The sequence below is a fragment of the Anopheles moucheti genome, chromosome 2 (genome assembly GCF_943734755.1).
Source record: "Anopheles moucheti chromosome 2, idAnoMoucSN_F20_07, whole genome shotgun sequence".
Taxonomy (NCBI): Eukaryota; Metazoa; Arthropoda; class Insecta; order Diptera; family Culicidae; genus Anopheles; species Anopheles moucheti.
In genome coordinates, this window is record NC_069140.1 from 80,841,971 (window position 1) to 80,858,439 (window position 16,469).

Genomic DNA, 16,469 nt, shown 5'->3' on the forward strand with positions numbered 1-16,469 from the left:
ATTACCAACTTAACTTGGTGCAGAAATGTTATTGATTCATCATTGATCTTTCATGTTACAGAAGTTTTTTTTCCAATTTCATTAATCCATAGGCTCCCATCAATTTGTCTTTTCTAAGGAGGCAGACACAGACAGCGAAAAACCGGCGAATCGAAAATCGAAAATGACGACCAAAATGTATTGTCTGGGATTGTTTTAGTAGACTAACAATATATTATACTGTTATACTACTGCCGATTTCTGAAGGGCAAATATCCGAAAGTACCAGCGTTACATTTCAAAGCGGTTACGTACGATTATTTATTTACGTTTAATGAATTTATGGACAAGAATCTTTATTGAGGAATCATTCAAATCAGGAATCGACTATCAAAAGATTCATGAAACCTCAGAACAATGGCCTATCAAACGCCTTGGAGATCTTAAGCGGAAATGTAACCCATTTTAACACGCTGATAACGGACACGCTCATAAGTGGAGGTCATAAATCTTGGACGATTCACGACTCTTTGAGGATTCAAATTCATTCAGTTCAGACCTTCATTCAGATTCACCCATGATTTGCTGCGTGAAATTGCTTACTCGTAGATGAAACATTAATATTAAAACGTAACTTTGTGATCTAAATGAGAAATAATAAATCATCTTAAAATAGCACTTAAGTTATATATTTAAACCAGTTTAACCGGGAAGGCCCAATGGCATGATGGCCGCCGGTTTTTTCACGAACGAACCGGACCAAATTCCCATCCGAACCAATCCCCCGTAGCAAGGAATGACTATCCCGGCTGCGTGATAAAATAAGTGTAGTAAGTCAGAAAAGATCTAGTAGAACGTTACGTCAAGAAGAGAGAGAAAGAGAGAGAAGATATCCGATCGTATCAGCGTTACATTAGCGTTACGAACAGTTAGTTTAAAATGATCTATTCTAGCGTTTTGTTTGATAAATTTATGAAGAATAATCATTCAGAGGAATCGTTATCGAGGAGTCATTTAAATCAGAAATCTACTCTCAAAAGATTCACGAAACCTCAGAACCTGGAGATCTTAATGGGAAAGGTAGTTGGCAACCCATTTTAGGTAACTGATAACGGGCAGGCTCATACGTGGAGTCAAAAAAATCTTCATTAATCCGAATCGGATTCACCCAATACTAATTTTTTCATTTATTTTTCGGTGCATGTCGCTTATTCGCAGAAGTTTCACAAAATTTAAGATACATAAATTCTTACTCTATATGAGAAATATTAAATTATTTTAAAATATCTCTTAAATTCTATATTTAAACCAGTGTTTTGTTTATCAGAAGAAATTATCAAATATCCAAAATGAAATCCACGTTTAGTCAGGCTAATTCACCCGAAAAACCGAAGATGTATCAATTCCACATGGAATAAAATATTATCCCTAATGAATGACAAGCCGTAAAACGTTGATTGTCTACGCAACGTTTGTGTCTCCTTTGCTCTCAGTACTGAACGCGAAGAACTGGACGAGTAAATGGAAAACAGAAACCTAATCGCAATACCTAAAACGATTGGACGAGTGGAAATTCCCAGACACGCACGTACGCAGTAGTATCAGCGGTTTTGCTCACCCTGACACCCATTTAGACGACCGTACCGACCGTGCTGCCAACCGACCGGGATGCGGTGAAAAGCTTTCGGAAATCCTGTCCGTTTGCCTTTCTTTTTGCTGCAGCAAACTGTCAACGGGTAGATCATACTTGTTTTTCGCCGCGCAAAATAACTCGCCAAAACACGGCATTCGTGATGCAATCCAATTCACCGACCACCGGTGGGACATGGCCGGATAAATTGTTGCCCACGACGCGCCACCGTAGATACGCGGCAGCATCATCCATTCGGAGGCAAAAACCCCGTGGGTCGGGCGCCGCGGCTCAATGGGTGACTTACGGCTTAAGGGACGCTTGAAGTTTATTTACTGCAGCAGAGCTCATACCGCTCGGAATACTCTAGGCTGCGGACGTCCCAAAGCGTATCTTGTCGTACATCGTTTCGGAGTGGGTAGGAAAGCGAAACAAAAATAGAAAAACCACAGAGACAGGGCAAACGTTTTCGCGTACAAATACATATCCTGTTGCACCATTCGAATTTTAATTTTGGTCTAAAGGATGCCTTGTTGCATCGTACAGTTTCCCGCCGTGTAACAATTTGATCGGAAGGGGGAAAACATCATGTAAAAAAATATTTTTTTAAAAAACATTCTAAACATCTACGCCCCCTCGGTAGAAATAGAAATTATCTAATGGGCAATCCACTCAAACCTAAACACTCACAATCATCCCTCGAAAAATCCTTATCCATACCAGCAGTTGCACTGCTTCACACCTCATCTTCGGCCGGTGTTTTGAAAAGCCGGTTGATGCTTCCAGACATCAGCCCAATGATGATCCCCCCGAAAAAAGCCACAAACCACACGACGTTATGCACATGCTGTTGTGAAGCGTTTCCCAACATACTTTCTGCTCAGCCAGATGTCCAGAGGCTATCCCGTGCCGCACAAGCGATATCGACAAATGGTGTCCTTTGTCGCATGCGTCTTTGCGAAGATGGCTCCATGCACCCAGCAAAAGACCCAATACACAAACCGAGACTGGAATGGAAGTGACACATGAAACATTTCCATATTTCATCCCTCGCACCAAAGACCCCCCCGGAAGTCACCCAAATCCCTCCAACCCAGTCAGGGTGGAGAAGAAACGTACGTAAAGTTAAAAAAAGGGGAAAAACCCCCCAAAAGGTCCACCCCGGGGGCATCCAACACTCGGGAGGGACAGAAATTGAGAGCATAAATAAAATAAATAAAATTATTATGCAGGCGAATATTTGATGTTTTGCTGTCGAACTCTACTCCCTGCCAAAAAACAAAAACCAAACCCGACCACCCAACGGTGGTCGGCAAGGGAAAATGGACATTTTGGGAACGGTTGTTTGGTTTTGAATATTAAATGGTGTTCCCATTGCTATCTACCCCACACACCGTGTGTGGTTTTTCACATTTTAACTTTTGTGATCACTGGTCGGGACCGATCAACGGAGAATCTGTTTTAGACAGTTTAGCGTATTCTCGCTTTTGCTTTGCGGTACATGTTGGTTTCGCTAAATGTTTACCATTCGTGTATGCATCATCACACGAAGTGTCTGTTTGTGTTTAATTGTTCATAAATAAATCAACATTTAAAAAACACAGACAGAAGGATTCTGCAATTAAAAACGTTGTATGTCAGTTTAGTGTCGGAATGGAGGGTCCGTGTCAGTCTTATATCCCGTTTATCGAATGTGTTTGGGAGCGGCACATTAGTGTAGTGATAGCAGTGCCAACTTCCACACATCAGGACCGCTATTAAGTCCCATTCGGAATCATCATTACCAAATAATAGACCAAAAACATCTTCTGAAGTTGCCCTTATTTTTTTCTTTTATCGACACAATAACCTCAAGGAGACTAGGCCTGCCATATCTGGCGGATTCATTCATCAGTCGTGCGTACGGAGGATTGTACTTCTACGTCCTCTTCTTGGCCCGATCATCGCGTTGTGCTGACATGGTCAGATCACCAATCCATTTCCAGAAAACTCTATTCATGGCTGCTCTCCTCTGACTGAACCCTATCTCCGACAAGTCCTACTCCACTTAATCAAGCTAACGAACTCGCTGCGCTCTTCTTCGCCTCGTGCAGAACGGGTCGTTGACACCTTCCAGGCAGGGCAAGAGTCCGGCATTCTCATAATATCCTTCCAACCTTGGCAACCATCAGAATCGCAAGATAGCTTGAGGTTCATTCTCCTTCTCCATCGCAAGGTTCACAAATGCTGCCAAAGATAGTCCCTACCTCGGGCCTTCAAAAACTAGCGAGAGTGTTAACGTCCTCCATCCTTATCGCCCAAGACTCCTGACTCGTAGAGGACTACCGGACGTGTCAGGGTACGATATATGCTACATTTCGTGTCTTGTTGGAATCTTCTGGAGTCGTAGGAGTTTGTGAAGCCCATAGTATTTCTCATCACAATGCGCCTCCAGATTTGCTTAGGTTCTTATCCGATGCTACGATCATGTCATGATAGCAGAACTCGTCTACAACGTCAAGATCGTCACCGTCAACTGATACTCTGCTCCCATCCATGGTGGGCCTTATCACGGTCAGAGATTCCAGCAAGCGGGTACTTTGTCTTCGTCACATTCATCCTCCAATGATGTCGATGTCATTCACGAAGCCAAAGAGTTAAAGTGCTTCCGTGAAAATCTTGCCCTCCATAGCGAAGGCCGCGTTTCTCATGGCACCTCCCGGTGCTATAATAAATAGAGTTTGTCCTCCTGCCTCAGTTCCCGGTAGGATTCGTACGATTCCGACAGCACCCTGTAACTGCACTCCACTTCCCTGGATTTTGGACCCTTGGAACTTGTCCAGGAAGTTGCTTGCTTTTGTGTAATTCTCGACGGGGGTTAATGCAAAAAAATCATTTTAAACCAATCCAGAAATGCCTCAACACGATGCACTTTACGTTGCGCACTACGGTAACACTCCATTCCGTTGGCAGAAGCGCTCAATCACGAGGCTCGCTCTTTCAATACATTTTTCTTCAAGATCAGAGAACAGAGAAGGCAAGACACTTCACCAAACAACTTTCACCTTGCTTTTCATCAACTGCACACGAACTGCAAATATCATCCTGCTAGCTGTCGTCCCCTTTGATACACCTTCTTCTACGTCCACCACCGTGCCTTCAGCATGTCTGAAGCTTATTGTTCTATAAATAATGTAAATTCTCGAGAGATACTCTGCAACCACGCGAGATCCAACAATACCCCGGCATGTTCCACCCTTACCGATCCACTCCCTTTTGCACAAGATGAACCTGATGCAAGAAAAAAAAAGCTTACCTCTACAAGGATAAGGGACACTGCGAAACGAGATCAAACACAATTTGTAGCGGAACCGGAAGTACACTAGTCGCTCGCCCACACAATCACTATTTCCGTTATGCGAGCGCGAAAATGCTATCGACATTAATAATGCATCCACTAATATTCTTTTGTTGCGTTTTGTACGTTAACGGTGTGTGTGTGTTTTTTTCCGTTCTTTCCGCGAGTCCTTCTCTGGACCTGAAGGAAGACTTTGGTAGCTTCAATGTTTCGCTTCGCTTTTCCCAACTCCGAACCGTTAAAGACAAACAGCAAAGTGGGCGAAACACGGGCCAATATCTTTCCGCAATGTTTCGACGAAAGAAAATGAGTTTTGCTCAATGTTTTAGCGGGGAAAGAACAACAGCAAGGTGAAGAGACTGCAGGGATGTGGATGGAGTAAAAATAACGATGGCGAGAAATAGTTACGCCGTTGCTTTTTACATCACGCTTTGTGCCGTACGGCGAAGCAACTTCGTTGGAGGAGAGGTGAAGAAAATTTTCTTCTGACGATAAGCGATTGTGTCGAAGTTTATTTTCGTAAATGAAAAGCTGCTTCTTGCTGCTACACATCATATCACGTCATCCAAAGTGTTGCCAACAACAACCATTACAAAAAAAACACGATACAAAAATAAGGTGGCCGGAATGGGAAAAAGCACTACCTAAAGCCTTTTTGCCCTTTTGGCGAGTCATCCCGAATGCGTGTGTGTGTGTGCTGGTGGAGGAGCGTTAAAGAAGGTGTTGTCATTTATCAAACAACAAAAAATAAAGCACGACAGCAGCAGCACTTTGCCATATTAAAATATTGTCCAAGTTTGCCAAATCTAGGTTCCGTTGTGATAAGGAAAAAGCCTACCACTTCTATATTAACTGAGAGCCGGCATCCCTCAGGGATTCCTTTGGCACAAAACAATTCTCGCGAGTGATGAACCCAGTCGCTTCTAATTTGACCTCGCGTCAGTTCGAGAGCAATCTTATGAACCCTGACAATATCCCTGTAATGAAATTGAATATGTTATGATGCGAACCATGATGCCTACTAACGATGCTGTTATAACTCGTCTACTTCAACTCGGCTTTTAGCATCTTGACCATTATGTTGGTCGACTAACTTCTACTCAAACCATCGTTTTGGTATGGTTAGTAGCAAATTAGCAATAAAATGTTTGTGGCTAATGTAGGGTTTCATTATCTAGACAAGATATTGGAATTCCTCAAGGCATTTCTCAAACCTTCCACATCTGAATCTGATTTGATATGAAATGAGGTTTCACTTTTATGGAGATTGATTGACTGATATTGTGAGCAGTTGAAGATAAATTCTAGCTAGTTTCTAGATGTAGCTAGCTATTTTCTGCTTCTAGAACCAGTGTCAACTCTTCGTCTAATTAGCTGCATCGTTGGGCCTTGCTCAACCTTTAGTAGAATATTTAACAACACCAATGAGAGTCGCCACCTATCTGAAATATTAATATTAATTACAGTAACTTCGCATCGGATATAAAATTAAAATCATTATCAAACTAGTTGCTGTGAAAATATCGTGATTTTCCCTCGTCTCGTCTGAAAAAAGCATCGTCTGAGAAAAGCAAAGGTTTGCACTTTGACATATAGATGGCGCTAGCACTGCATGTTTCATTCAAACCCTGGTTGTATGCAATTCGCACTACACGCAACTACAGAGCACGTCCGCACAATACGAGATCGCGCGGTGGATGTTAAAAAGAATCAATTCAAAACAACATTTTCGTGAAAAGTTTGAAAATTTTTAAACTATTTTAAGACTTCTAGTTAAATGGAAATTGTAACGGAATATGACAAGAAAGTGTGTGTTATTTTTCAACATATTTTTGTTGGTGTGTTAAATGGAAACATGAAACAGTTTGAATAAAATTTAATACTACATTTGTATTAATATTGGAAAAAGTTTATCTATTATAAGTAATTATACTTTATCATTCATTATAGTTTGAAATTAGTCGACGATTTTAAAAGTTACGCGTCAAATAAGTAAATCTTCAAACTATATAGCCACGTGGTTCATGCCGATATTGGACATCGCCACGTGAACACACGCATCTGCGAGCCAATAACTACGCGGATATCAACAGTAAGACGACAGTAAGATGGCCACGCGTATCCGATCTGCGTAAACAGTTTTGTCGGTAGACACAACAACGACACTTGCGGGTTCCACAGCCAGCACATCGACAAATCAGTTTTAATTTACCACTCCGCGTGTTCGGTTCAATAAATGTTTCTTTAAAAAGCTAGCACCACCCTCGCGTACATAATTATCTATTTAAACAATAAACAGCAAAGGAACATACCTGTTTTCGCAGCATTGTCCTGGCTCCCGTATCCATCGGATCCTTTCGTTCGAACCGCTCGAACTTGAAGCTGTTCGAGCGGTAGAGTTCGTTGTCCTCGCCGCGCCGATTACGGCACAGCCTGCGAGTGATAATGTTGCCACTGCTCTTGGGCCTACGAGCACAAGCGGCAGCGAGAGTGATCCAAGTACCGGAACGACACCGAAGAAAAAGAGAAAAAAAAAATGAAACACACACACACACACACACGAAAGCTTGCTCGTGAAAACATGAAGGCGTCAGGTTGGAAAAAATAGGTCAGCCCATTACGGAAATTGCAGCCACGGGCAAAAACTAGACAGAACCACTCTAAGGTAAAGGGCCTCGAAAAAAAGCGGGCGGCCGAGCTTTCGTTTGCTTGGCAGTTGGGAACATTTTTTGGCCCACCAGACAGACAGGGGCAGCAGAAAGGGAAATCTTACCCGCACGGTTTGCACTGCGTCATGTGAAGGTCCCAGTTGAGGTTGAAGTTGAACATCTTCAACCGGGCCACGGCTCGTTGTCGAAGCGATTGTTCGTTGGACTGTTGCGCGATAGTGACCGTTTGGTTGTTGCCCCGGCGTCCGTTCGAGGAATGGCCCTTGTGGTGGCCGCCCGACCCATGGCCACTTTGCGATGCGCTGCAAAAGACGGGAAGAATTTGAACAGGGAAATTTGTGAGCATTGTTGTGGTGAGCCAACGATTTGTAGGTATCTCTGCAAGGAGAGTTTTGGTGGTGATAAGCCAAGGGTTTCAAAATATTTCGATCAAATAATGCAAAAATTCAAGATAGCGTTAGATAAAACCATACAAACGTAGATGATGATAAGAAAATGAATATTGTATGCAATTGTTAGTGAAAATTTTCTACGTGATTACGGTTGGTTACTTTGAACAAAATAGTTTCTGAGGATCGAAATAGTTGATACGGTCCTTAAACCATCATTTGGGGACTTTTGGTATTGAGATTATTGGATTTACGGTTCTCCCACGCAGTAGCTGCTTGCCGAAAGATTTATTAGAAGGTTGAGATTTTTCCTACGTATGTCCCTGTGAAATGGTGGAGATTAAGGTGGTCACCCCATGTCAGTCTTCCTAAGCTCTGGTAGCACCGTTTAACTATATGGGTTTGTTCTTTTAGCAGTTCTTACTCCATCGTTGAAAGAGCTCCTTGTTAAGGAACATAAAACACACGACTCACATACGCTCCAACAGCAAGGACCATGTTCGAAATTGTTTGAACGCTATTTTCCCAAAAAGTAGATACTCCGTAGGATTGTCCAAGCACCTCAAAAGTATTATAAAAAGATTTTAGTAAATAATAGTATAAGCTTCACAATATTCTCTCTATTAATATGCTCTCTCCACAATATTCTCTATATTTGCCACAATACTCGCAGGATATTCACGTCATGAGAATAACACCGGTAATTCAGATGACTCACAGTAGCCTTCCTGTACCGCGTTGAAGGGGGATCGGCAAACTTTTCACCGAAAAGGGTACGATTTTATTTGCAACCGTTCTGAAACTGTAGTCAAACAAAGTTTAATAAGACATAATGTTTAAAAAATTAATTAAACATAAATAATTTATTTATTTCTATAATTGTAACATAATTTACTGATTAGTAAATGATATATTTCCAAATTGATAAACAAATAAATTCAGGCAGCCCCAGATATACTATTCTATTTTAATAGTATCTCGGATTACCACATATGTCGTGTACTTGTGCAATATCTTTCTGCTCTTTATTTATTCTGCATTTGAAGCAATTTTTGGACAGAAAACAATCACGAAATTTTTTACAACGATGTAAAAATCGCAAAGAATGGTAAAAATAACGATTTCAACTAGTTTATTTGCAAGTGTAGTATCAAGCTACATGTATTTTACATATAGAAATAGAAGTATCAATGTTGAATATGCTCCATAACGTGGAAAGAAGTATTTGATCCTTTAATACGACATATGTACGATGATTTAAAGAAAATTCGAGTTACGTGTATCTCGGATAATGACTTTAATAATGTAATGACATTTTAACATATATGTGGAGATAAATATTTTAAAAAATTACCCTTTGAATGTTAATGTTAGTGTAAGTGCTGATTTTACGTAAACTTTGCCTTTAAAATCTAACCCGCTCTAACTTTAAAATTTAACCAGAGAGGCAGAGATAAACGATTATCGGGTGACGGAGTTCGGTCATCTTCCGACATCCTTCAGGCAGTCCAAAACCATCAAGTGTATGCTGTATTTAAGGTGTTAAGTGACAGAAACTCGTACTTACAGATGCTTTTAAAATCTAAACCAAATATTTGGTTAAAAAATGAACTTTCGTTAAACAAACATTAATAAAGAACAATTTCGATCCTAGCGGTAGACCCTAGGCCCTTCAAAGTTAAATGACTTTCAAGTTGTACAATGTCTCCAAACTCCAGAAGTTTAAATTGTATCAAAAATATCTTACTTTGCTTGTTTCACAGGATTTTCACTTTATAAGAAAAAAAACATTGTAAAACAGGAAACTGTAAATAAAAAAGGCTCTTAATTATTGTTTAAATAGTTAAACAGTGTAAATAATAAATAAATATAATGTAATAATGGTTATAATGTAATGTAATGGTTAAGAAAATAACCAACAACTAACCAAACTAGTGGAAAAAATACAACAATCTAAACAGACAGGAAAACCATATAAAAGAACTGTTGATTCATCGCCTTCCAGCAAAGTGTGTGTGTGTTTGTGTTGGGGGAGAGAGGATAATTGATGAAAAATTCAACAAACCGTCTCACTTACCCTTCCCTGCTCGGTCGACTGCGTCGTCGCCGGCGCCTTCGCTTTTCCGACGATGCCGTACTTGCCTGCGGTACCACCGAACGGCGCCGCTGTACGGCCACCACCTGCGATTCGCCGAAACCGGCCGAACTTGTCGTATCCGTCGAGTGGGGAACACCGGAAGGACCGGCCGTACCCGTACCGCCCGACGGTCCTGCCGGTCCAGTGGCCGTTGAAACATTTGGCACCGTCGGTCCACCCGCACCGGTGGCACCTTTCGATGATGAGGATCGTAACGTGAGGCCCTGGTTTACTTTACGCCAAACCCGTTCCATTCTGCTCGGTTTCGTCCGTCCACTCCCTGCACTGGTTTCCTTTGTACCGTGCGAAGAAGGCTTAACCAAAAGTTACCAGCGCTAGGCGTTGCGAACCATAACGGTGCGGTAGATTTCACTAGATGTAAAGCACCTCAACCACGGCTCAATACATTTTCTAAACAGCACTCGTACGCGTATTACTTCACAAACATCCTGACACACACTCACGGAGAAAGCCACACAGGCACTTCCAAGAAGTCACCAAGCAGTTACCAGCATCAGGAGCGACGGATCTAGCAATCGCTTGGGAAAATTTTCATTCAACATCACTCACTCATGTCATTTCACCCACTTTCTTGCGATAGGCCATGCTTCTTTTTTTCTCCTCCATCAGTAGGACGAGGACATTCGTGTATGTGTGCGTGTGTGCTATCAAGAAGTTTCCGCGAGCTTCAAAAACGTACCAGCCGTTCTGGCACACCGAGGCGCCTCCATTGTCTTGGTATTTTTCGCAGCTGCCACTGGATTCGCGGTTATCCTTTTCTTAGCCAACCGACCGAACCGAAGAAATCACAGTACCACCAGCTTATTCTTCGCGTGAGAAAACAAAGCAACCGTACCATACACACTCACATACACACCGAAACACGGGCACGGGTTCTTCCTCCTTCTGCTGCCTTTGGTACGTGTTAAATGCTACCACCGTTGCTGGATCACAATGCCTCGTTCCAGGATTCTTGAAAACAGCAGCTTCCGCGACGACTATTCCGCACCAATTTGACACATCTCATTGCACACACACACTCTCTCTCCCAACCACCGTTGGAGGGGGGAGATCATACCGTCACCGATTGCTTCGATCTGTTCACGGTTTGACGTACGCACACACGCCCTCACGGGACACCCACAATACACAACTAATCGCCTGCATCGATATTCCCACACGCGTTATCTCCGCGGCGCGTATGGTTCTGACTAATTTCCCCCCCAAACGCAACGGTTCGGATTTCGAGATTTTACCCAAACACCGTTCTTTGCCCTCGCCGTGCCATTCTTTGCGCTCTCATGTGCACAGTGTGCATGTGTGTTTGCCGTGCTCTTGATTGATAACTGTATCCGAAAACGATCAACCAACCATCCATATGCCACCAAATGCACTCGTCAACGACGGTGAATCTACTCCCTGCCTACACGGAACGATGCACACACGGTGCAGTGGAAAACATTATGCTTCACGGTACCAGCAACATAAAAACACGACGACCCCACAACAAGATACGCGAACCACAGGGATAGCTCCCCGAAAACTGGAAACGTCACGAAGGGAAAATTTTTGACAATAATCAAATCCATTTTGCTTGGCGTGAGAGCTGAGCGTGTGCGTGACATAGAGAGAGCGAGAGTGAGTGTGCGTATGTGTGAGAAACAGTTTAGTGTATCTCTCCTCAAAGGTAGTAGTATATACATCTGAATGTACGGAGCTCTTAGGAGCTGAGAGATGTTGCGGTTCCGTTTTTGACTTCTACTAAACGATGCTGTGCCTACTACGATTTTTGTGGCCTCCCTGTTGTTGAACCTCCTGTTTTTTGATTGTCAGTTGTATAATCATGTGGATTAGTACACGAACGCACGTCGAGAGTAGCAGCAGCGTGCGTTTAACAACCCACAGTGTAAACAATTTTCATTTAACACACTGCGAGAGCGCTACTCTCAGCAGATTTTCCATCCTAGCGCCCAGAGCACAGATTTAAACGCGTCTGCTACCAAACCCCATGACTCAGGATACCGGGGTGGTCTCTTCGGCACGCTCAGACTCCAACCGTTGCTTGGTTCCCGGATGGGAGTGACGGTTGCGCGAGATGGAACGTGAGCGCGTGAGAGCACATTTGCCGTGAGAGAGACAAAACAACCACGTGTGTAACGACGCAACGGACCAAATGCCAACACTTCCTGGAAACGCGAGTCGTGTGACCCATCACTACCGGTACACCGATGGAGTGCGCAGCTGATACCAAAACAACACCAAACAATGCGCTTTCTCTGTGTTGGTGGTGAAGTTTGATCAAAAATATAATGTTTGTCTTTTGTATTTTAAATTAACGATTGAAGTTTTTAAAAATATGTTAAATTAATCAAAAAGTTGATTATTAAAAGACCGGAACCGGAAAAATACTAGAACAATATAATTAAAATCCCTTTAGGATAAATCTAACTACAATTGCTTTACAAATTTCAATCAGTTTAACACATTTTAAAGTGTTGCATGTACAAGAGCGCTTAAGATAAGCATAAGAGTAATTAGCATTAGCATAAGCTTAGCATTAAATACAATAACTGTGACAAAGGCAACAATTTTATATTTAATACGCGTAATGTAATTTACGCTACTTAAACAACCATTAACAAAAAACTTTGTGATTTAACTTGTTATATATTAATTAAATTTGAAATAATATGATCAAAGACAAGCTTCAGCATATATTTTCAAACAAAATACGAGGAAGATTAAGTAAAAAATGAAATTTTGTGATTTACTTTGTTATAATTAATTGAATTAATGAAAAAATCGTTATCATTTTTCAAATTAAAAACCATTTTCATCACAAGCTTTAGAATAATATATTTTTGAACAAAATTTTAAAAAAATCAGGAAGAAATAAAAAGAAGATGGGCCAAATGAAAATAATGTCCTAGCCCCCCCGGTTTGGGTCTTTTCTAGATTAAACACAATTTTTATGCAATTTAGTTTCAGATTTCGTCGTAACCCTGCGATTACTGTATTGCTGTACAAATTGTTGAAGATATCGGTTAACTACAAAAAACAACTTATTTAACCAAAAAGACGTATTTAAAACAAAAAGGACTAAAGTGAAAAGACTTCAAAGAAACGTAGATCTTATTTTCTATTTCTTTGCAAAAAAGAACCTTAAACTACATTTCTTTCAAATTGAGACAACAATTTAAACCGTAAGTAGTTAATTTGCAAGGGACTGCTGCTGCTGATGCTGCTGCATAGAGGTTATTGCCCCTCCCGCTCTTCTCCTCTTCAAAGCGTTTACTTTATTGTTTGCTTCAGTTTTGTGTAATAATTCTCAAAAACTGTTCACCCCCTGCCTTCAACTTTGCGTTTCAAAGACTAACTAGTTCGAACGTTTACAGACTGACTGACATTTGCCGGTCTCTGAGCGTGGTTTCCCTTTGCCTAGGACTGCGATTTCCGAGCGTTTTCTCTCCACCCCATTTTCTTTGTATTCTGTGTTCGCTTAACTAATTCATTCCCGGCAAGCTTATGACTTACATTACATGTGTGTGTGTGGGTGAGTATGAAGTGAGGAGAAACAAATAAACAATAAACAAAACAACTATAATGCCACCATTATCAGTAAAACGTGCGCTATGCATAGAATAGCGCGCAGATTTTTACGAATCTATCAAACCGCGAAAAGCTAACTTCCTACAAATGATTCATAAAGGGTCTAACTTATACTGCTAAAACGGGGGTTTTTTGTTCGCAAACGCTCGTAAACGCCAAGATATGATGATTATCACCACGTCCAAAAGTTTTCATAACAGTTCGTGAGGAAAATAAATAATGGTTTATGATAAAAGTAACAACCTAGCCTACCGTACCTTAGAGTCTTAGTAATGAAACGAAACGAAGAAAAAAAAAACACAATAACCGACCAAACTTCCTAACCGGTGTATGGTGGATTTTGCTTTTAAATACGCAATACATCGCGCGGTGAATGTGTTTCGTTAAGTTCCAATATTATTTTTGTTTTTACAATTCGGTGGTTAACACAGATTCGGGAGGGGTTGCCTGATTTTGCCTTTGTTAACAAACACAATCCTAGCCCGCGCGCGCTACGTTGTATTGCTTACTCTCCCTTATACGCGGGGTAATGGTGTACTACGCTCTCTGATCTTAGATTGCACCCCCAATCTCCACATTTCCACATTTCGAGTAAACCCGCTTGCATGGGTTATGCTTCAGGCAGGATTAATAGTTCAAGTACCGCTCTGCTTTCAAATTGGAATTGCCTTTTTGTCATAATCGCTCAATCAGTCTAATGTTTTGCTTCGAAGTTTCTAATATTCACATCCATGTTTATCCAAATTCACACACCAATTTGCATCCTCAAGCCACGCGATATTGGTTTCTCTGTGTGTATGTGTTTTTATTTACTCTGTCCTGTGGTTTAATATTTAACCAGCTGAAAGTACGTACCCCTATACGCACTCAGCCTCAAACTGCCTCTCGCGTCAGTCATATTTCATATGTGCTAAATATATATTTATATATTCGTTTGTTCCGATTAGCGAAAGAAGTTTTGCGAGACAATGTTTTAAAAGGTTCTCGAGTCCCTTACAGTTTGAAGTGATTTTTAAAACACCTAATTAATTCATTGCTAAGAATAGTTCATTATGACGCTACTTATCTTCACTAAGTGGGTTTTTGCTGTTTATGTTCTTACGTGCTGCGTACAAACATCACGCGACTCACTCGGAACCTTTCTTTTATGCTTGTTTTGTTTTTGATTTAGCATCCAATTGTGCAAGCAACTGTGGACATTCCAAACTGCATCGACCCCAACGGATGTTCAGAGTAGTGGTCATTTACCTTTTTACGCTTTAAATTACGAAAACTAGCACTTGCAGCCCGAAACGCTAATGGTTCGAGCTCCCCCCGGATGGGAGGATTGCATTCCTATTAAGATTTAGTTAGTTCTATGTAAAGGTCGCCTAAGAGCGATAGTAACTTTTGTTTCACATCATGCTGCCTGCCTGCCTGCCTATCTTCTGTTCAATGTTCCCTTCCACTTGCGAAATATTATTAATGTAATCTGCAATGTTACAGTAAGAGATTTGTTTGCTCATTGTGCCGCTTGCTTTTCCTTCGACAGGAAAGCACCACAAACATAAACCACTGGAAATACAGCAAGTTGCTTCTTACTTTCACGACATTCCTCTTTCTATATGTTATCCTATTCGAACGCTTACTGTAGTGGACAGAGAGCGTTTTATTTGATCTTTCGTACGCATACCATTGCCGCCGCTGTACGTGCCGCTGTAGTTCGCTCCTACGACGCACACCTGCACAACAAGGAACTAGAGCGTTGACTAAAACGTATCGCCTCCATACCAAGGATGGATCCAGGGGGCCGATGGTGGCGGAGTCGGTGGGTAAATGGTGGGCGATGGTAGCGCGCACGATCGGGCAGCTGTGCTCGTTTCGTACGCACTTATACTGCTGCCACTGCTGCCCGCACCACTCGCGCCCACCTGCATCGACGGATGGTGGTACGGTGACCCCGTTGCGAAATGTGGTGAAAATAGGCTGTTGTTAATTGCTACCTGCTGCGACGGCAGATGGTTCTGCTGTGGTTGCGCCTGCTGGTGATGGTGATGGTGCGCATGGTGCGTGTGATGTTGATGCTGCGCCGCAGCGGCAGCCGCCACCAGCGCCGACTCTTGGAATGACGAATATACGGAGGGGGGTACTATGGACGATCCGTGGCCTAACATGCGGCCGGCTGCAGCGGCCGCTGCTGCGGCTGCCGCAACAGCCGCGGCCGTGCTTCCTCCCGAAACGCCCGATCCACTATCTGAGTAATAATCGGCGATCGAGGAAGAGCTTATCTGAGGTGTTGTGGCGTTCTTTTCTTGCTGATAACGACAGGAGGACATGGTTTTCTTGTCGTACATGCTCCCACCGGAGCTAGAGCCACCAGCCGCACCCAGCCCACTGGAACTGGCGCTGCTGAGGGCGGACCCCAGTCCTCCACCCAGCGAAGGTGTATTGAAAGCTCCACCGGAAAACATCGCCGCTGCTGCACTCGTGGGAGAAACTACCGAAGACGCGGTGGTGGTAGAAGACATGCCTGCCATTGCTAATGCAGCTGCTGCTGCAGCCGCCGCAGCTGCTGCAGACGATGTACCGGATGATGACGAGGATAAGGATGACTTTCTAGCCCCGGCATTACTTGAACCAGCAGTAACGGGTCCTCCGCCGTTACTGTTACTATTGCTGCTGCTGCTGCTGCTCACCAATGAAAACGATGAAGATGACGGTGATGGTGTCAGGTTGCTCC

The 16,469-nt window shown here is 42.4% G+C and overlaps 2 protein-coding genes across 2 annotated transcripts in view; both read right to left on the bottom strand.

Moving 5' to 3' along the window:
- LOC128308937 (uncharacterized) overlaps positions 1 to 10,395 on the bottom strand; it is a 115,469-nt gene extending 105,074 nt beyond the window's left edge. The window contains exons 1-3 of the mRNA XM_053045535.1: positions 10,082 to 10,395; positions 7,720 to 7,917; positions 7,259 to 7,412 (exon numbers count right to left, since the gene is read on the bottom strand). Coding sequence (XP_052901495.1) covers positions 7,259 to 7,412; positions 7,720 to 7,917; positions 10,082 to 10,395 — 666 coding nt within the window. The remainder of the gene's footprint in view (positions 1 to 7,258; positions 7,413 to 7,719; positions 7,918 to 10,081) is intronic.
- Positions 10,396 to 15,498: 5,103 nt separating this feature from the next.
- On the bottom strand, positions 15,499 to 16,257 carry LOC128299325 (POU domain, class 4, transcription factor 2-like). The gene has a single exon (XM_053035250.1). The coding sequence runs from the start codon at positions 16,255 to 16,257 to the stop codon at positions 15,499 to 15,501; it is 759 nt and encodes a 252-aa protein (XP_052891210.1).
- Between the last annotated feature and the right edge of the window lie 212 nt (positions 16,258 to 16,469).